The sequence below is a fragment of the Lutra lutra genome, chromosome 10 (genome assembly GCF_902655055.1).
Source record: "Lutra lutra chromosome 10, mLutLut1.2, whole genome shotgun sequence".
Classification (NCBI taxonomy): domain Eukaryota; kingdom Metazoa; phylum Chordata; class Mammalia; order Carnivora; family Mustelidae; genus Lutra; species Lutra lutra.
The window spans coordinates 105,850,410-105,870,597 of NC_062287.1; the positions used below are offsets into that span (position 1 = coordinate 105,850,410).

The 20,188-nt window shown below is 49.8% G+C and overlaps 2 protein-coding genes, 1 long non-coding RNA gene and 9 other non-coding genes across 14 annotated transcripts; all 12 read right to left on the reverse strand.

Annotated features, from left to right (window-relative positions):
* Window positions 1-33: 33 nt before the first annotated feature.
* Window positions 34-570, reverse strand: TEX54 (testis expressed 54). The gene is made up of 2 exons (XM_047693968.1): window positions 416-570; window positions 34-291 (listed from the first exon to the last, which is right to left on the reverse strand). The coding sequence occupies exons 1-2, from the start codon at window positions 489-491 to the stop codon at window positions 92-94; spliced, it is 276 nt and encodes a 91-aa protein (XP_047549924.1). The 5' UTR covers window positions 492-570; the 3' UTR covers window positions 34-91.
* Window positions 571-641: 71 nt separating this feature from the next.
* Window positions 642-6,385, reverse strand: WDR74 (WD repeat domain 74). Of its 3 annotated transcripts, none has more exons than XM_047693956.1 (11): window positions 6,252-6,385; window positions 6,063-6,169; window positions 5,855-5,976; window positions 4,168-4,243; window positions 3,872-4,018; window positions 3,601-3,702; window positions 2,340-2,440; window positions 2,197-2,252; window positions 1,310-1,455; window positions 1,175-1,231; window positions 642-862 (listed from the first exon to the last, which is right to left on the reverse strand). In XM_047693956.1, exons 1-11 carry the CDS (start codon window positions 6,313-6,315, stop codon window positions 683-685), a joined length of 1,158 nt encoding a protein of 385 aa, XP_047549912.1. In that variant the 5' UTR covers window positions 6,316-6,385; the 3' UTR covers window positions 642-682. The 3 variants fall into 3 exon arrangements, with proteins under 3 accessions (XP_047549912.1, XP_047549911.1, XP_047549913.1); XM_047693955.1 differs by having other exon boundaries at window positions 642-880; XM_047693957.1 differs by lacking the exons at window positions 5,855-5,976; window positions 6,063-6,169; window positions 6,252-6,385 and adding an exon at window positions 4,806-5,032 and having other exon boundaries at window positions 642-880.
* Window positions 6,386-8,405: 2,020 nt separating this feature from the next.
* Window positions 8,406-8,596, reverse strand: LOC125080314 (U2 spliceosomal RNA). The gene has a single exon (XR_007121334.1). It is a non-coding gene; the product is annotated as a U2 spliceosomal RNA (small nuclear RNA).
* A 6,093-nt stretch (window positions 8,597-14,689) lies between these two features.
* On the reverse strand, window positions 14,690-18,238 carry LOC125079629 (uncharacterized). The gene is made up of 12 exons (XR_007121160.1): window positions 18,161-18,238; window positions 17,761-17,813; window positions 17,412-17,504; window positions 17,134-17,184; window positions 16,825-16,859; window positions 16,548-16,699; window positions 16,224-16,270; window positions 16,007-16,040; window positions 15,758-15,794; window positions 15,260-15,304; window positions 14,995-15,025; window positions 14,690-14,802 (listed from the first exon to the last, which is right to left on the reverse strand). It is a non-coding gene; the product is annotated as an uncharacterized LOC125079629 (long non-coding RNA).
* LOC125080272 (small nucleolar RNA SNORD22) lies at window positions 15,096-15,220 on the reverse strand. Its single transcript, XR_007121295.1, has one exon. It is a non-coding gene; the product is annotated as a small nucleolar RNA SNORD22 (small nucleolar RNA).
* Window positions 15,510-15,578, reverse strand: LOC125080271 (small nucleolar RNA SNORD31). The gene has a single exon (XR_007121294.1). It is a non-coding gene; the product is annotated as a small nucleolar RNA SNORD31 (small nucleolar RNA).
* On the reverse strand, window positions 15,869-15,938 carry LOC125080270 (small nucleolar RNA SNORD30). Its single transcript, XR_007121293.1, has one exon. It is a non-coding gene; the product is annotated as a small nucleolar RNA SNORD30 (small nucleolar RNA).
* On the reverse strand, window positions 16,115-16,181 carry LOC125080266 (small nucleolar RNA SNORD29). The gene has a single exon (XR_007121289.1). It is a non-coding gene; the product is annotated as a small nucleolar RNA SNORD29 (small nucleolar RNA).
* On the reverse strand, window positions 16,378-16,504 carry LOC125080273 (small nucleolar RNA SNORD22). The gene has a single exon (XR_007121296.1). It is a non-coding gene; the product is annotated as a small nucleolar RNA SNORD22 (small nucleolar RNA).
* Window positions 16,928-17,002, reverse strand: LOC125080267 (small nucleolar RNA SNORD28). Its single transcript, XR_007121290.1, has one exon. It is a non-coding gene; the product is annotated as a small nucleolar RNA SNORD28 (small nucleolar RNA).
* LOC125080268 (small nucleolar RNA SNORD27) lies at window positions 17,258-17,332 on the reverse strand. Its single transcript, XR_007121291.1, has one exon. It is a non-coding gene; the product is annotated as a small nucleolar RNA SNORD27 (small nucleolar RNA).
* Window positions 17,616-17,690, reverse strand: LOC125080269 (small nucleolar RNA SNORD26). The gene has a single exon (XR_007121292.1). It is a non-coding gene; the product is annotated as a small nucleolar RNA SNORD26 (small nucleolar RNA).
* Window positions 18,239-20,188: the final 1,950 nt, after the last annotated feature.

The following is a 20,188-nucleotide window of genomic DNA, read 5'->3' on the forward strand; positions in this document are numbered from 1 at the left end:
GAACCGGCAGCGAAGGCGCTTGCACTCGGGCAGGTACACGTTAGAAACTTTATTCTCTGGAGGTTGGGGCAGACTGAGAGCAGGGCTGGGGTCACCCCTTCTCCGGCTCCTCCAGGATCCCCTTCCGGTTGCTCTCCTGTAACCCCAGCTTATGATTCTGGGCTGATTGCCTCTTGTTTGACCCCCGACGGCTGAACAGGGATAGCCGCCGCCACAGCACGGTGATCAAAAGGCTTTCATTCGACCTCCGATTCCCGCGGTCCTGCGGGTCCTCACCGATCCCTTCGAAGCCTGCGGGGATGACGAGGCCACTGAGCTCTGCTCTACCCTCCCCCGTCCAACCTCCTGGACGGTCCCCATCGGGGCAACCCCTTCTCCCATTCCCTGGGCCCCGTTGGTGTGTCTTGGGTCCCACCTTCGCCTTCCTCCGACTCGGTCTCCTTGGCCGGCTCATCGGAGGTCTGAAAGTCCTTGTCTTGGCAGCAGCCCATAGCCCCGAGCGGCCCCGAACTCCGTGCCACCCACGCCAGCCCGCCAGCCTCTGTGCCTGGCTTTTGTGACGTCAGATATCCCACTGCACCAGCGATGGGAGCAGTCCCCCCTCTTTCCTTTCTCCCATCACAAAAGGCTCAGGGTCCCGGTGGGTGTTGAGCTGTTTATTTACAAAGTGAGGGCAGGCTCTTCAGGGGCTGGTGGACCCAGGCCGCTGCTTTTTTCTCCGTCTGGTTTGGAGAGCCCCCTGGGTCCGCTCCAAATCAGGGAGCTTCCGCTTGGCAGCTGCCTCCAAGGAGGCCCAAAGTTCATCGGTCTCTGTGTCTTCCAGGGGTGCCTTTTTGGGCTCCTGGGGCTCTTGCGGCTCATCCTGGTGAGTGGGAGAAAACTTAGAGGAATGAGGGGCACAGAAACAGATGGACAGGGAAGGAGGATCTAGCTGGGAAATAATCACTTTAATTTCCTGCTCCCAGCCACTATTCCCATCCATGCTCCTATGTCAACCCTTGGCAGTAATCCTGTCAGGACTGTTAACTATTAACACCCCTCACAAAACTTAAGTAACTTGGCAGACAAGCAGACAGTTCCAGGTCTGTGTTCCAGCTGCTGCTTTTTTTTCTCTCCCCAGGGAAATGCTCACATCTGTGCCCTTGCTCCCACATTCCTAGACCCAAATGCTTACCTCCCAGTTATCCCTGCCTGACAGGAGAAGGCAGTTCAGTTGAGACTTCAGATAAACCTGCAAAAGATCAGGGGTCTTGAGCCAAGCACATTGAAACAGAAATATGGATGGGGACACGAGGCGGCCAGATCTCACCTTATGCTCTAGGCCCCGTGGATTCCGGATCCTGTGTACCCTCAAGACTCTGTCCAAGCCACAGGAGGCTAGCAGGGGCTTTGAAGGGTGGCACTGTAATCCTCGGACACTGCCCGCCAACCCCTTCAGACAGCCCAGTAAGCGCCCTGGGGAAGGAGGGGGCACATCAGCACAAGCAGGCCAGCCAACAACCATTAAATGTTTTTTTTTTATTTTTAAAGACTTTATTTATTTATTTGACAGAGAGAGAGAAATCACAAATAGGCAGAGAGGCAGGCAGAGAGAGAGGGGGAAGCAGGCTCCCCGCTGAGCAGAGCCCAATACGGGGCTCGATCCAAGGACCCTGAGATCATGACCTGAGCTGAAGGCAGATGCTTAACCCACTGAGCCACTCAGGTGCCCCCCATTAAATGTGTGTTTTTTTGTTTTTTTTTTTTTTTTGAGAGAGAAAGAGAGTGAGTGCTCATGTGTAGGAGGGGCAGAGCAACAGAGAGAGAATCTTAAGCTCCACGTCCAGTAGGGCCTGGGGCTCCATCTCACAACCCTGAGATCATGACCTGAGCCAAAATCAAGATTTGGACACTTAACCAAGCGAGCCACCCAGATGCCCCAACTGTCTCAATCACTTTATGTTTCAATATTTATTCCTCAACATAGTGCTGGGACAGGAGTTATCACTGAGATCTCCATTTTACGTGTGAAGGAGCTAGGAGTCACAAGGAGTTGAAGTAACTTGTCCAAGATCCTATAGCTTCTGGTGAAATCAGGATTTGAACGCCGGCAACAGGCACCTGAATGAGGGCTCAACCACTCTACAGCACCCCGAGACGGAATCCTGCCTTTCCTCCCACCCCTTGCCCTCTCGCAAGGCTCCCTGGTCCACTTACCTTGCCGAAGGTCGATTTCTGCCAGCTGCCCGTGAGTGTTCCCTACGATCACTGAACTGAGGAGGAGACCAGAGGCAGGTGGGGTCAGCAGGAACCTCCTGGAGTCCTCTCTGAGCACCCCCTCTTGTCCTCTCAACACTTACTTGGCCCCAGGAGTGAGGGTCATGGCCGTAAGTGGGTACTCTCCATAGGTGGCCTCTAGGACTGGCCGGCGCTGGGGGGAGGCTGGATCATAGACACGGACCTGGAAAACACAGGGGCATCACAAAAGCACTGCCCTCCGGCTTCTCCACATCGTTACCCCCTCCTTCACCCACCGCTTTGTTTATGACCTACTCTTAGAGAAACTTTCTCATTTGAAATGTACCTCCCCTTCTCTGAATGTCAGTAAGGAGTGGGCAGAGGAGACCTGCTCAGGAGCATGGACGGACAGGGCTGAGGGAAGAGGTCCCCCAGTCTGGGAGAGGGCAGCATTCCCATGGTCCACACGTGTGAGCATTCCATCTCTCTAGACTCCCATCTTGGGACGACAAAGTAAGCCAGTCCAACTGTCAGAGAGTACTGAATTTCAGAGAAATTTAGCCTAAACAACAGAGGAGAGAGGAAGCCCTCAGTGTGTTTTGAACGGAGGCATATCACCAAGATCAGATTTCCTTATGCAGGAGTAAAGGAAATGAGGCAAATACAGTGACCCAGTCTTGCCTGGGTCTTAGGACTTCAAATGAGGCCAGCTGTAAAGATCCCCAGTTAGACGCTCACTCCCTTCCTTCCCCCTATAAAGCCGAGGAACTGGAGGCTGGAGAGGAAAGTGTCAGGCCTGGGTCCACAGCAAACCAGAGCCTGCATCAAGACCAGAATCCAGGGGCGCCTGGGTGGCTCAGTGGGTTGGGCCGCTGCCTTCGGCTCAGGTCATGATCCCAGGTCCTGGGTTCAAGCCCCGCGTCCGGCTTTCTGCTCAGCAGGGAGCCTGCTTCCTCCTCTCTCTCTGCCTGCCTCTCTGCCTACTTGTGATTTCTCTCTGTCAAATAAATAAATAAAATCTTTAAAAAAAAAAAAAAGACCAGAATCCAGTTCTCTTGATGCCCAGTGTCCTCCCATCACACCTGTATCCTGCGTTCCTACAGTGAAAGGGGCACTCTCTTCTGTCCTCCCTTCCAGCTGGGAAGCGAAGGAAGGCCCACAGTCCAGAACACACATCCTAGGAAGCACTAGAAGATCACTGGCTCAGCCATAGGACTGGGATGGATGGAGGAAATCCTGCCTCTGAGAACTCAGGGACAGAGCCTGGTGAGAATGGAAGCTGTGCCAAACGATGAGGGATGAGGACTGAGCCTGTGCAGGGAGGCTGTTTCTCCAAGAGGTTGCTGGAGCCCAGGACGGGCCAGGGGTGAGATGGTGCCTCACCTGGTGGTACCCTGTGCAGGTGACAAGCTTCTGAGACTCAGGCAGGAACTGTATGTCCTGATCCCAGATGGGAACCCGCAGGTCAAGCCAGTCATTCCGTACCTGGTCGGGGGTGGGTAGATGGGCGACAGGTTGTGGGAGGCTCATATGAGGCCCTTTCCTTCAGCCCTTCAGCATCATCTCCTAAAGCCCATCTGGTTGTCTCTGACTCAGTCAGTGGCCTCAGCCTCCCTGGACCTCAGCCCCAGCCCCTCCCACCCCCATCACTTACGTTCTTGGCCCTGAACACAGGCTCCTCAGACCCCTGTAGGTCCCACACCTTCAAAGCATTCTCTTTCCCACCCGTGGCAACCACATGGGGGTGTGCCGGGTCTTGGCGCATCCTACACACCCCAGGACCCACACTCAGTTCCAGGAGCTGAAAAGAACAGATGAGAGGGGAGATGAGAAGCAGTTCCAGAAATGATAATCTTCCCCCAAAGCCCTCACTTGGTTCCTACAACAACTGATTCCTGGCCCCCATCTTCCCTACCATCACCAGCAAGGCAAGGTCAGAGGATTACTTACTGGGTCAGAAGATGCCTCTTTGTCACTGTCACGCCAGACTCGGACAATCCCAGAATCCACACATGTGATAAGGGTGCTGTAGGCAGAGGGAGGATAGAGTTAGGTTTAAAAAAAAAAAAAAGTGTACAAGTCTTCTCTGGGCCCCAGTCAACCGACCCACCCCCAGATTCACATTAACGAGACTTTCTCCTTTTAGGTCTGTCATTTAACATCCTCGACAAGGGGAGGGGTTACCAGTTTTGGAAGTGAGGAGACTGTAGCTCCGAGAAATGACAAGATTTGCCCACACAACTAAACGTCAGAACTAGAGCTGGAAATAAAGTCTGTGTACTCCAAAGCAGAGGGCCTCTGCTATTCTGCAGCTACACCTGGAGGCACCCGGCTCTGCTGCTCTTTCTCAATCTTCAGTGGGTCACCAGGAGTCAGGATCAGTAGTCCTGAAAAGACTGAAGTGGGACTGGTCTAAATTTAGGGTCTGGCCAAAGTTGACCACCAGCTGCTTCTCTCCAGTTCCCAGTTCAGGGTTCCAGACACTAAATGTTGATCTCTTCCTCAAAGTACACACCCCTCCCACGAAGCCCAAGCAAGTTCCTCCCAGGATCTGGAGAGCCGGAGCCTATGTTCTTTCATCTGCCCACCTTCTCCACCTTGCTGCAGGCTGTGTCATTTGCCTGGGTTGTGGCGACAGCCTCCCAACTGCTCTTTCCAATCCATTCTCCATACCCCTCCTTGCTCAAAACCCAACACCCCCACCACCTGCAAATCACAAGTGCAAATCTCTCAGCCTGGCTCTGAAAGCCTTTTCCATATCATCTCTACCTTTCTTGCCCATTTGTATTAAAATGCATGCTTAGCTTCAACTTCCAAATGCTGTTTATCTTTCCCAAAATGTGCTGTAGCCTGACACCATCATGCCCAGGCAGTAGCCTCTTTCTAGAATGCTCTTACCCCTTTCTCCTCCTGTCAAAATTCTGCCCATCCTTCATGGCCCCGTGCAAATGTCTCACTCATGGAACTTCTAGATCTCACTTGTCAAACCACCACTAAACCTACACAGCCTATTCACAGCCTTCTCCATCTTTGAAAGAAAGCTAGGCCAGGGGGCACTCCTTGGGCGTCTCCCTTCAGTTCAGTCGTGATTCCAGGGTCCTGGGATTGAGCCCTGCGTTAGGCTCTCTGCTCTGGGGAAAGCCTGCTTCTCCCTCTCCCACTCTCTCTGTGTTCCCCCTCTCACTGTGTCTCTGTCAAATAAAATCTTAAAAAAAAAAAAAAAAAAAAAAAGCTAGGCCAGTTACCTAATCGCTAGCACCTTCCTATCCTTTACCTTGGGAACTTCACCATATTGTTGGTTGTTGTTCGTGTCTGTTTTCAAACATACTCTAAACTATTAAATGACTTGCTCCAGGTCATCCAAAAGGTTACGGAGCCAGGATGCAAAACTCTTGCGGATGCAAACTCCATGAACGTTGGTACTTCATGTGCCTGGTTTACCTGCAGCCCTTGCATTTCGCCCAACGACACTTACTCAGCAGGTGTTCAATAAATGCTTGTTATAGGGAGGACGCAGGTCCCTGTCACCCAGCCCCGGCCCGTGTCACCATGGGTTGACCGTCATTATTCGGCCTTCCTGTGGGAGCCTCCATGCTCTCCCTGCGACCTGAGCGTTCATGGAGGGGTTCAGTCTTACCCGTCGACCTGGGCGAGGCCTCGGAACGTGCCCTCTCCGCCAGGGCAGTGCTTCTGGCCCTGGAATCGGCCTTCCTCGGTGCTGAAGTACCTCACCGTTCTGTCGGCGCAACCCACCAGGATCTGCGAGCAAAGGAGAGCAGGATGGAGATCAAAGCGAGGCTGCCTCATTTGGTTCCCCAGCTCGGGGCCGAACGGCGGCTGCTCACCTGAGTCTCGCCTCCAGCGCCCCAGCACAGGGCGCTCACCGCCTCCTCGCGCCGCGGCTGTCCCGCCGCCGTGAAGTTCGCCGCCTGTTTGCGCTGAAGGTTCACCCCTGCGGGAGGCGGGTGTCAGTCGCGCCGCGGTCGCGAGCGGGGAATACCTCCCACTTCCCGAAGCCGGGCCCAGCCACCCACCTTTCAGGATCCCGGTCTCCGTGCCCACCCACACATGATTCCAGCGTGCCCCTGCAGCCGCCATAACGGAGCCCAGCAGCCCACGGCTCGGACTTCCGGCGCAGTTATCACGTCATCAGCGCGCGCCGAGTCGCCTGGGGAAGAAGCCCTGACCCGGAGTTTAAGGAGCCGGAAGAAGAGAACCTAGCTGGTTCACGGGGAAGAGTTTGCGGCTTTTGATGTCGCGGTCGTGAGTTTGAGACTCCAGGTTTCGCGTAGAGATGACTCAAAACAAAAACAAAACAAAGCAAGAACCTGGAAGAGTAAAGCTTCCCTAACTGCAACAGCTGGTTTCGCTTTACGAACACGAACTCTGGAGATACTTGTGATCTGAAGACTAACTTGACAGTTTTGCTCTCGGAGTGGAAGGCATCCTGACCGGACCGCGTCGCCTGGCGGAGCCAGGCCTAGTGCGTCTCCCTCCCTCCAAAGCATCATGCACAGCTGGTTTTCCGTACAAGAGAAGAAGGAAGGGCGCACTTCAGAAACAATTCAAATCACTAATGAGGCTCATGGCTTCAACCTCGAGTATAAAAGACACAAAAGGAAGAAAGATGGGGAAATTGAACCCGACGATCTTAAAACAGAAATCCGGAATGTGGAGGTGGGGGCGTCGTTTTTCTTTCCTCATATTGAGGTTTGGGGATGGTAAAAATCAGCTCTAGCTGAGAGTAAAAGTCTGCAAAATTAAAACTATTCCTCCCAGGGACAAACGGCTACTGTACAGTGTCATAACAGCCCCTTCATTGAGTGGCTGCTGTTTCCTTACAGAGAGATTTTTGTTCTCTGAAATTAGAGAACCAGAAACTGTTTGAAATTATATCAGTAAGAATATGAACATCCCACTCTTGCCTGCACGGAGAAGCAGCCTTGGTTTGCAGCTCAGCTGCAGAGCTGCTAGTGAGAGTTCTGAGCACCACATTCCACATTTAACGTTGTATTACCAAGGAAACAAGCGCCCTGGGTCTACTTTACATACAGTCCACGCCTGAGACTGACCTCCTCGCGTCCCCCTGCCCTTGCAGCCTATCACATTAAATTAAACCTAAATTCCCCTTTGTCTTTAAAATCCTACATTTAGGGACATCTGGGTGGCTCAGTCGTTAAGCAGCTGCCTTTGGCTCAGGTCATGATCCTAGAGTCTTGGGATCGAGCCCCGCATCAGGCTCCCTGCTCAGCGGAAAGCCTGCTTCTCTCTTTCCCAACTCCCCTTGCTTGTGTCCCATCTCTTGCTGTGTCTCCCTCTGTCAAATAAATAAAATCTTGGGCGCCTGGGTGGCTCAGTGGGTTAGGCCGCTGCCTTCGGCTCAGGTCATGATCCCAGGTCCTGGGTTCAAGCCCCGCATCGGGCTTTCTGCTCAGCAGGGAGCCTGCTTCCTCCTCTCTCTCTGCCTGCCTCTCTGCCTGCTTGTGATTTCTCTCTGTCAAATAAATAAATAAAATCTAAAAAAAAAAAAAAAAATCTTTAAAAAATAAATAAATAAATAAAATCTTAAAAATCCCACACTTAAATCCTTTATTTTGTGACATATCCTCTGTTGCGCAGTTTCTCTCGTCAGGGGGAACACCTGCGGCTTATGCTAGTCGGGGCGACCCAATGATCTGTTTATAGGATAAAATGGAAACCTAAGGGAAAGACAAACGAAGCACTCCCCACAACGCCATCAGACAATTTGAGAACCACAAGAAGTACACTTTTTTTAAAAGCGAAGTGATGCCGGTTCATAAAGTACAATAGAAATCATTATTCCAAGGCTGCCTCGGTGCCTCAGTGGGTTGAGCCTCTGCTGCGGGTCCTGACTTCAGGATCCCGAGATCGGGTTTCTCAGGGAAAGGACGCTCGTTGCTCAGCCAATAAGCCCGCTATACTACCCCCATTTCTCTAAGCGCTTTTCTGCTTGAGATCCGTATATACCAAGTAAATAAACTAAAAAAAGAAAAACACAAAACAGCTATTGTTACTCCTAAGGTCTCATGGTAAAAGCGCTCTACCCATAACACCAAAAACCAACCTACTAAGATAAAAAAAACTAAAATCTAAATTTTTCGCGATCAAGAAAACCGACTTCACTTTCAGTTCTGATTTTTGTACAACAGTTAATTTCCCCCAAAAGGGGGGGGTGCACCGTTCCTGGAAGTACTGCAATACCAGGTCGATGCGTGGAATGGACGGAGCAAGCTCCTATTCCATCTCCTAATTCCAAAAATCCATTTAATATATTGTCCTCGGATAGAGGACGTATCAGATATTAAACTGATAAGAACAGATACTACACTTGATCTTAGCCAAAAGGCCGAGAAGCGATGCTGAACCCTTTCACTCCCCGAAAGCCTTACCTTTAGGATAGCTTTTCCGGTTATGGTAACTTTGATGGCATAAAGATTAGATCACTTTTCAATGTGCATTACTTCTAAAATTCAATTTTCCATCATCTTAATTTATAATAATAACTACATTTTTTAAAAAAGGCCAAAATTTTGTTCTTTACTTCTTTGCCTCCCGGTTCGCTCTCGGTACGTTTTACATAAGCCCGCCCCTGCACTGTTTTTACTTTTTGGGGATTGGTCCACATACACGTCGGGTGGCAACGTGGGCGTGGCCTCCCCCCCCCCCCCCGCCCTCCCGGGAGTATCGAGTCAGTGTCTGAGCAGGTTGCTCGCGGGTGTTCGCAGACGGTCTCTCTTAGTGAGTCGAAGACGGTGTGGCGGCTGCCGGCGCTCCTCTCCCCGGCCTTTGTTTTTTGAGGCTGTGGCTCCCAGGCACAGGCTTTGGAGCTCGAAGAACCGAATTGGGATCCCGGCTCGCTAGTTCGTGACTTGACAACATGGGGCGCGTTGAATGGGGACTAACAGTCCGAGCGATTGCAACTTCCACCCCCAACACACTTCCACCTTGCGGTCTGCACCATCCGTCACCCACCGTGGGCCCTTCGCAGAGGGGAAAAGCGGCCCCGAGAAAGGCCTTTCGGACCTTCCCAATTCCTTAACCCCGGGTGGGAGAAAGAGGGTGCGGCCAGAGTGGATAAAACGTAAATGAGGCAGTTCTTTTGTAGGCTCAAAGCAGTCCGGCTGTATGAAAGCGATTGAGATCAGGCCAGGGCTGAGAAGGGACTTGGGGTCCCGTTTCCTTAGAAACTATATTAATATAAATGTGGGACGATCAGTCCGAAACCTCCTTAACAAACTCTACACCCCGCCTGGAAATAGAGACCGAATCTCTGCGTCGAAGGGTGGGGACTTAGGTTCTTACTGATAGGCTTTTAATTAGCAAAATGTCTGTGATGGATGATTTTAGAGAACGGGGTTCTCCGCAGTGTGTCCCCGATGTTAATAAACAGAGGCAATTTCCACGGGTCCCCATAAGTAAACCCAGAGCCTCCAATGAGGGGCTGCCAGTAGAACAGTACCCCCAAGCCAGAGGCCCAGGTCCTGGTTTTCAGGACCTCACAATGTATTACTTTGCATGGCAAAAAGTACTTTGCAGGTATGGTTAAATTAGGGTTTGGGGAAGGAGAGGTTATGCTGGATTATGTGGTGGGTGCCTGTGATCACAAAGGTCCTTATCAGGGATAGGAGGAGGCAGCGTCAGAGTGAGGCGGCATGCGAAACATGGATGAGGCATTGCTGGCTTCGAAGATGGAAGGGGGTCATCAGACAGATGTGGGCGGCCTTCCAGAAGCTGGAAAAGTTAAGGAAACATTCTTCTGGAGCCTCCAGAATGGAATGCAGCCCTGCCGACAGAGCTTGATATTAGCCCCGTTGGATCCGTTTTGGACATCTGACTTCCACGACTGTAAAATAATAAGTTGTTTAAAAAGTCTGTGGTAATTTGTTACAACAGCTGTAGAAATACAGGGGCAAAAGCAAAATTGTTTTTTTTTTTTAAAGATTTTTCTTTATTTATTCGACAGAGAGAGATCATAAGTAGGCAGAGAGTCAGGCAGAGAGAGAGAGAGGGAAGCAGGCTCCCTGCTGTGCAGAGAGCCTGATGCGGGACTCGACCCCAGGACCCTGAGATCATGACCAGAGCCGAAGGCAGAGGCTTAACCCACTGAGCCACCCAGGCGCCCAAAATTGTTTCTTTTTTTAAAAATTTTTAATTTATTTGACGGAGAGATCACAAGTAGACAGAGAGGCAGGCAGAGAGGGGAAAGCAGGCTCTGCGCGGAGCAGAGAGCCGAAAGCAGGGCTCTATCCCAGGACACCCAGCCGAAGGCAGAGGCTTAACCCACTGAGCCACCCAGGCGCCCCCAAATTGTTTATTTCAATCTCAACCTTCTTCAAATTCTGCAAGACCCAACCTGGGGCAGGTCACAGCCCCCTGAGTAGCCTAAGTTACAGACGGGGGCCCAGCGCGCAGATTTTGGGGGTGGGCTTTGGGGGGTGGGGCGCAGTTCCCCAGGTGAGGTTGCAACACAACAGCCCTGTTCCTCTTCTGAAGCCTAGGCAAGTGGGGAGTGTTTCCTGCGCGCTGTCTGCTGTACTAGCTCTTCCTATCTAAGTACAGGACACTGATAGCACAGGTGCTCTAAGAATCAGAATTACATTTTCTCTTGGGAGGCTTTTTGTTCATTTGTTTATGCTTATTGAGCAGACCCCCTACAATGATAAAATCAGATGTGGCCCTTGCCTTCATGACATTCATAGTCTACTGGGGAAAAGAGGGGGAAGAATCCTGGGATCCACCAGGCAGGAGGAGGGGACTTGGGCAGGGGTGGCTCTGATGACAGAGGTGGAGGGAAGTGGGGGAGTTCACAGAGAATGCTTTCGTGACAGGTTTTTTTTTTTTTTTTTAAGATTTTATTTATTTATTTGACAGAGAGATATCACAAGCAGGCAGAGAGGCAGGCAGAGAGAGAGGAGGAAGCAGGCTCCCTGCCGAGCAGAGAGCCCGATGCGGGGCTCGATCCCAGGACCCTGAGATCATGACCTGAGCCGAAGGCAGAGGCTCAACCCACTGAGCCACCCAGGCGCCCCTCGTGACAGGTTTTGACGACAGGCAAAGTGAGGCCAAGGAAGAACATTCTTTCCATGTGCATACATTGTAAACATATTTGATGTCTTATTTTCATGAAACCAATAGTGTAAAAATCGTCACATAATAATCGAAGGCTTATGACACTTTCCTCTCCCATTTTATTTATTTATTTATTTTAAAGATTTATTTATTTATTTATTTGACAGAGAGAAATCACAAGTAGGCAGAGAGGCAGGCAGAGAGAGAGGAAGAAGCAGGCTCCCTGCCAAGCAGAAAGCCCGATGCGGGGCTCGATCCCAGGACCCTGAGATCATGACCTGAGCCGAAGGCAGAGGCTTTAACCCACTGAGCCACCCAGGCGCCCCACATCCCCCTTTTAACTTAGAGTAATTTAAGACTTTATTTTCTAAGATTTTGAGAACACAAGCAGGGGAAGCAGCAGGCTGAGAGGGAGAAACAGGTTCCCCATGGAGCTCTTCAAGTTTTAAGGTTAACTATTTAATGAGCAAAAAATCCGCATTCATTTTTTTAAAAGATTTTGAGGAAGAGAGAGGATACACACAAGTAGCGGGGAAGGGCAGAGGGAGGAGTGGGCTCCCCACTAAGCAGGGAGCCCTACAATGTGGGTCTCAATCCCAGGACTCTGGGATCAGACATGAGCTGAAGGCAGACACTCAACCAACTGAGCCACCCAGGCGCCCCGAATGCATGTTGTTTTAATTAAGTTGCCTTACAGTTTTTTTTTTTTTTAAGATTTTATTTATTTGACAGAGATCACAAGTAGGCAGAGAGGCAGGCAGAAGGAGGGGGGATGGCGAAGCAGGCTCCCTGCTGAGCAGAGAGCCCAATGCGGGGCTTGATCCCAGGATCCGGAGATCATGACCTGAGCAGAGGCTTAACCCACTGAGCCACCCAGGCGCCCTGCCTTAGTTTTTTAAAAATTTCTTAAAAAAAAAGATTTGAGGCTGGGGGAGTTGGTAACAGAAGAGGAGGGTCTCAAGCAGACTCCGTGCCAGGCAGAGCCAATCCCAAGATACCAAGACCAGGACCTGAGCCAAAATCAAGAGCCAGACACTCGACTCACTCCCAGGAGCCTCTAGGTTGCCCTATAGTTTAAAATTTAAAATTTACCTATGGGGCACCTGGGTGGCTCAGTTGGTTGGGCGGCTGTCTTCAGCTCAGGTCATGATCCTGGGGTTCCAGGATGGAGTCCCACATCAGGTTCCCTGCTCAGTGGGGAGTCTGCTTCTCCCTCTAACCTCCCACGTCTCATGCTCTCTCAAATAATCTTTAAAAATAAATAAAATTTACCTATGGATGGGAATCCTTTTTCATCATTTGGTATCCATTCTTTCATTCTGAGCAAGATGTTCACTATGAAACTATTTCTGTCAACCAGAACTGCCTGTGGGATGGGGATGGAGATTGTGTGAGTGTGCGGACTTAAGGCTCCGGGTGTAGGCAACCATGCAACTGCTCTGAAGATTAGCAACACACATAACCACCCCCCACCCAGAGCTTCTGCTTTGACATTTCCTTTACTGTTCTTCATCCCCAAGGCCAGCTTGCCCAAGGACAATTAAAAAGCAAGACTTGGGGGCCCTGGGGTGGCTCAGTCAGGACTTGGGAGTCCTAGCATCCAGCTTAAGTTGGGTCAGCACCCAGTGGAGTCTACTGAGATTCTCCCCCACCCCAGGCACACTGAAGTATCTTAAAAGAAAAAAAAGTGAAGATTTGAAATTACCAGGTAAGTGTGGGGACAGGGAACCCAACTGAATGAGATTATAAATTCTCAAGTGTCCATTCACATATCTTAACTCCCACTTCCTAAATGCCCAGATACAATGGCACACATAGAAAGTGGATATTCAGGGGCGCCTGGGTGGCTCAGTGGTTTAGGCCTCTGCCTTCGGCTCGGGTCATGATCTCAGGGTCCTGGGATCGAGCCCCGCGTCTGGCTCTCTGCTCAGCAGGGAGCCTGCTTCCCCCTTTCTCTGCCTGCTTGTGATCTCTCTGTGAAATAAATCTAAAAAAAAAAAAAAAAAAAAAAGAAATGCTTTACTTAAAAAAAAAAAAACAAAAACCAAATTGGATATTCAGTGCAAATCATTCATGTACGTGTTCACTGAGCACCCCACCATATGTCCTGAATGAACAGAAGTGGTTTCCCACTGGAACAAATGCAAGGAGGGGTGGTGGGGTGGCTGTTAATTAAGCATCAGCCTTAGGCTGGGTCCTGACTCCAAGGTCCTGGAATCCAGCTCCCTGCCCAGCAGGGATTCTGCTTCTTCCCCTCCTTCGCCCACCCCCAATGTAAGCTGTGCTTGCTCAAATCTTAAAAAGGGAGGGGGGAAACCAGGTAGGATTATTCCACTCAAGGTGTATTTACACCAACAGCATAAATTGACAATGACAGTCAAGCAAGGTAAGCCTTTTAGCAGTTGACAGAAAAATTTTTTAAGATCTTATTTCTTTGGGGCACCTGGGTGACTCAGTGGGTTAAAGCCTCTGCCTACCGCTCAGGTCATGACCCCAAGGTCCTGGGATCGAGTTCAGTATCCTGGCCAGCATCAGGCTCCCTGCTCAGCAGGGAGCCTGCTCCCCCCCCAGCCTACTTATGATTTGTCAAACAAACAAAAAACAAAAACACCACACACACACAGCAAAGTACTGTATTATTAAAAAATATGTATTTCTTTGTCAGAGACACAGCCAGAGAGGGAACAAAAGCAGGGAGAATGGGAGAGGGAGAAGCAGGCTTCCCGCTGAGCAGGAAGCCTGACTGGGGGCTTGATCCCAGGACTCTGGGATCATGACCTGAGCTGAAAGCAGACATATAACTGAGCTACCCAGGCATCCCCAGTTGACAAAATTTTAAGTAGGTTCCATGCCCAGTGTGAAGCCCAACACCGGGCTTGATCTTATGACCCTGAGACATCAAACTGGATGCTTAAATAACTATCCGGGAGGCCCTGAGTCACCTCCATGAAAGAACCCAGAGAATTCCAGAAAAAGGGCATGTAGCGATCCAGAGGTTCACTACAGGAACAGAAATGCAAGGGCTGTAGGCCTGATCCTACAGGAAAAGAAACCATATTGAAGTTTTGTATGCAGATAAGTACAGTGAAACACCAAAATCTGACACTTTTTTTTAGTCTAAGGGATCCCTGATGGTCATGCCCCACTGGCTCCTAGTGCCTTCAGGTAAGCCTGCTAAAGTCATCACCCACACCCATTTCACACAGTACGGCACAGCATTGGACGGTGGGGAACATTAGATCTACTGAGGTTCCCTGAACAATGCTTCCCGAAGCTAGACCACAGTAGGGCAACCTGCCACACTAAACAATGCTGACAAGGGCAAATTCCCCAAGATTATTTCCTTCTGCTCCGCCAGACACTCAAAACACATGAACAACAATAAAGGTTAAACTTTTATTGAGAAAGGCTGAAACAACTGTATGCTCACTTCTACTGGGTTGTACAAAAAATGACCTGAAAACTTCCTTTTGATATCTCCGAAGAACTGGATTCCTGTAGAGGGAGAAGGAGAGGAAAAAAAAAAAAAAAAAAAAAGGTGAATTTTCTTTCTAGGTAATAATGTATGTAATATGTTCGGCCAACCCTTTAAACTAGTTCACCTTAAAAAACCTGCCTCCAGGCATACCTTTTCTGCTTATCTTTCTCTATTAAATTCTAAACACCAATATTTGAATAGACACTAACCTAGGATACAGGCCTTGTTCTTTCTTCAGACCTGGAAAACAAGTACATTCAATTTCAAAAAGAAATTTATCACTCTTTCCCATATTTAGAAACCCCTTATGATCCCTCAGACAGTTCCTTCTGGAACAAGTTTCCTCTTTTCCCCCAGCCAGCCCCAGTGGGTTCACCTTTACAGGCTCTGGGACTAGGACAGGAGGTAGGACATGTGACTGTTTCTTCACTGGGAAGTTCTAGTTTGGGCCACCCTGCACCTACATTTACTCACCTCTGACTTCAGACTGGAGCCCAGCAGAAAAATGGCTCAGGGTTCCTGCAAAAGAATAATTGAGAACTAAGCCTCTCAATCATCCCTAGGGGTCTCTACTGCTTAGAGCAAAGGCGTTATCTGTAAAGGCTTTGGGAGTTTCAGCATGCATATTTTACAGTAACCACCAGGCAGCCCACGGAACCTCCTACTGGCTTAAATGCCACTTGATAAAACTTTCCACGGCTGTCACTTCATTCTAAGACAAGCTCACAGCTCAGAAAATACCTTTCAGTCACAGTGATCAGACTGGGGCGGTATTGAATTCATCACTGGTGAGGGGGAGCTTGTCGCAGGTGGTTCAGAAGGGTCAGAGACAGGACTCTGCAGTAAGCCAGTCATGTCTTCTTACGGCTGCCCGAGAACAATGCCACCCCACACCCACACCCACCCACACACCCAAAAATACCTGGCAAATTTTATACAGCAGCTAAAAGACAGTGTTACAAAGGCATTTACCTCAAGTCACTCTTGGGCTCCACACAAGGTACTAGCCCTGAAACAGTTAAGACCAGAGTCAGTAACGCTTACCTCCAACAAGTTGTTCCCACTTAAAATTATCATTCCTAGGAGAATCAGACTTCCGAGTCTCAACAGCAAGTCATCAGCCGAACGAGATTCCATGTAAGTCATCATGCATTTAGGCCCTCAAAAGGCTATTTTTTTCTACCTGGTATGCTCCACATACCACATATATAAACAACTCACCTCTGAACAAGCAAGCAGGTTATGGTAACAGCACCTAGAAAAAGACCAAAGTGTAGGTGTATAAAAAGCCCTTGCACACACAGCATCCCTCTGCTCCTGTCTTCACCAGTTTCTCAGGTGTTCACTTATTTTCATTGTGTAAGTCATAGTGAGCTAGTTTGATTCATCACGGAAACTGCCTATTTGGGGTATGAACCATAGACATTAATCGACTAACCTGTTAACTCTGGAGGCTTTGGGGTAACACACAGGAACAAGCTGCTTCTGAATGAGAAGATTACAGAATCAGTAAAGGATCTAAAACAGCCAAGTCCATTCTAGCTATGGTTAACAGATTTAAGCTAAGAAAATGCTACTGACAGGCATATGCTGTACCTCAGACAGCTCCTTATGGAACAAATTCTCATCCTCTCTCCCGGCTAGCCCCAGTGGGTTCACCATTACTGGCTCTGGGGCTATGACAGGGGTAAGACAAGACGCTTGCTCTCCTCATTGGCACATACTCTGCCAATCCACAACCACTAAGGTTACAAGTACTCACCATCCTTAACACTTGCCAGGAGTTCAACCCTGGGCAGAATCTTGAATGAACATCTAGAGGATGTTCAAGGGACCCCTGGCTGGCTCAGTCCATGCAACATGTGACTCTTGAGCTCGAGGTCATGAGTTTAAGCCTCACGTTGGGAATGGAGTCTACATAAAATAAAAACAAGTCTCTGGTCAGAACAACAAAAACAACCACGATGATAAAAACCATCCTTTGGATACTGAACTCATATATATGCTTACTTATCACAGTACTGTCAGAAGCTACTTACCGTAGAACAGATAAATGTATCACCATCAGGACAACCTGCAAAAGGGGAACAAATGGTTATCTAAAAATACAAAGTGGAATAAAGTTTCTTTGTTAACAAAAACTGCCATCAGAACTCTAACATGCTATAAATTGTCGCACCTCACAGAGGATCAGCGTATCTATTCAAATCATCTGACAGTGACATGGGGAGGGAGAGCACACCCTCCCAAGAACTGTACTGCAACACGGCTCCACTGGCCATTTGCTCTCCCGGTTGTAGGCAAAACCGGAGAGGACACTCCAATCCCCCATTTGAACAGTTAATTACCTGTATTCACCCAGGCAGACGGTTGGGTTCCTCAGGCCTAGTGATGAGATGCTAGAGCAGAAAAAACAGGCATTATGATGTACCGAAGAAGAGTCGCTCACAGACCCTTGAGTACTCCTGGCCCACTTCTCAGCAGGAAGATGACATCACTTTTTTAAGTTCAGCCATATGCTTGTCTTTTTTATGTTCATCATTGAGTGGTCAGCACAATTTGGAGGAGAGCAAACCCCACCAGACCTCAGGCCCACCCACACCTGCAGAAATCGCCTCATACCCACCTGGAGCATCACAGTGAGGCCTAGTTTGCAGGGATCACGTGATAGGTCTTGTCTCACCCTCAAACCTCTAGGGTCTTTAGAGCCGAACCGCATCTGAAAGAAACCGAGGAGCACCCCTCACTTAGTGCTGTACCTTGCAGCCCGTCTCACGTTCGTGCCCTAACACTTCCGCGCCGAAACCCCACACGTCTGCTGCAGGGCGGTGCTCCTCAGAGTTTTTATGTTTTCTCCACTGAGCCATCAGAAAGAGAGAGTTCAATTTAAGTATCATCCCCGTAGCACACCCCAGGGCGCCTGCGTCAGCTGCACAGTAGAGAAACAGCGGGAAAGGACGACCACAAACACCTACCCACGCAAGTCGGCTCTTCTCCATTCTCCAGCGTTCAAAGGTGCGCCTGAACCCTGCAGACAAAGGGACATTAAATCAACACCCGTGACTTCACGTTCGCTTTGTCTTCCGGAGCTGCGACTGTGCTGGGCTTGGGCTGGGCAAGGCCCGTCTCCTCAGAGAGTCTTATCCTCACGGAGCTCAGTACAGGTCTGTGAAAAGGTTCTCATCACAGAGAGGGCCGCCGCCACGGCCCGCAGTCGCCATTTTGTCCTTTACAAAGCTCCGCGGCGGCTCCGCAAATTCGAGGCCATGGCCAAGATCTTAACCCTCCCACGCCAACCAGTAAACCCAGTCTAACACGCTCAAGCGTGCTTCGCCCACTTGACTTATGAAAATAATGCAAAAACCCCACACTTACCGCACTCCGTGATAAAACGAGACCGAAGGGCCTCCGCGAGATACTTAAATAGCACCTCGCAGAGGCCCACGGGACTTGTGGGCGGGACTATAGCGGACGCAGGCGTATAGAAAGAGGGCGCGCGGGAGAAAAAAGAGGGCGCGCGAGCCCGGGGAGTTGTGGGTAGAGAATTCCAGGGAAGGCTGGAGTGCCGTGCGCAACGTCGGGAGCTGGGGCGGGAAAAAGACGCGCATGCGCTTTAGGGAAGGGCGCGGTCGGCTTTGTGGTTGTGGTTGGGGTCTGTGCCGCTATCTTTCTCTGGGATCGGGACGCCGAACCTACGGCTTCGCACCGGTGGTGGGCGACGCTCTGCCTCGGTCACCGGTGCCTGCACCCCCTGACCCACCCACACACACATACACACACCCTAAACCGGTGTGTAGGCTCTGCCTCCACGGATCCCGAACCTCCTGAAGCCTCGACCGGTGTCATCTCGGTCCCGCGCCTGCCGCCCAGCGCCCATTCCAGGGCCGGTGCGCAGGGTTTCTGTGTAGCGGGTGGCTGGGGGGAGGTCCTTTGTATGGAGCCATTTTGGTAAAGTGAATCAGGCTGTAAGTGCTCCGTTTGAGTCTTCCGACAGGGTCTGATTTTTCCTGAGCTGCCACCTATGACCTGCTTGGCTTGTAGTTGAGGTAATATTCGCTATCCTTGGAAGCACCGTTTTAAGCACACTACACGACTTGATTACTTTAGTTCTCCCAAATCCCAAGATAGCCCCATAACTAGCCCCATTTTATAGATACGGGACCCTAGATGCAAAGAGTTCTTACAGAGGGGCTTGCAACTCTCACCTGATCCTCAAGGTGGTTCCAGTCACCTCTAGACCATTCGGACCAACTAGCTTGGTTCATCAGCAATTTGTGGTAAGTAGTCGGTGTACTTGTCGGTTTCAGAAACATGGACTAAGCTCTGACTGTGTGCTCCTCTGTGTGACCTCACCTAACACTGCAACCCCGGGCAGGAAGCTATTAAGGTAATGTTACAGGTGAGGAACGTGAGGTCTACGGAGGTTAAGTAACTTGCTGCGTGTTATCCATTTAAGAGATAATTAGAACCAAGCAGTCTGCAAATCCAGGCTGTCTGATTCCATGCCCGCACATCTGACCGTTAGGCTTTACGGCTCTCATCTTTGAGTTACTGCTCAAAGTAGTCAGGGAGCAGGCAAATGCACAGGAAACAAATGGAATGATCCCAGGGTTCTGTTTCTCAGTCTTTTTTTTTTTTCCCCCTTCCCCAGGAACCTTAAGAAGACATTTCCCTCTCCAGTCCCACTCATGAAATTTTAATACCACTGGTATGCTGTATATTTGCTTATGTACCATGGCCCTTTGAAGGGCCAGAAACCTCTTTAATATCCAAGATTTTTCTGTCTCTCCCCCTGCCAAACCAATTGTCACTCTTGGGGCAACAGTGTCCCTATGTGTGTCCCAGGGTACCCTAACAAGTATTTGCAACTGAGAGAATTCCAGCTTGAATACATTTAGGGACTGAAATAAATTTATTTATTCAGCAAATATTAATTGCTTGCTCAACTACATGGTTGAAAAATTATAACAAAGTATCTAGAAGATGCGGGGGTAAATGACTGACTCCGTTGAAGGAGTCGGTGATTCTTGATCTTGGGGTCCTGAATTCAAGCCCCACGTTCGGCATAGAAATTACTTAAATAACTAAAAAAAGCCCGAAGTATTTTACATATGTGTGTGTTTTGTGTATGAAACAGTTAAACTATGAACAATTCTGAAGGTCCACACTAGGCAGATAGGATATAGAGGGGTTGTGTGTGGAAATGGGAGTTGGGAAATGCTTTATGGAGTGCCTAGGCCTTGAAGAGTAGATTAAACAGACTACAGGGGTGGGGGTAGGTGGGGATTCCAGTTAAAATTTGAGCACAGCGAGCACCTGCATGGCTCAGTCGTTAGGTGTCTGCCTTCGGCTCAGGTCATGATCCCAGGGTCCTGGGATCGAGCCTTAGGTCTGGCTCCTTGC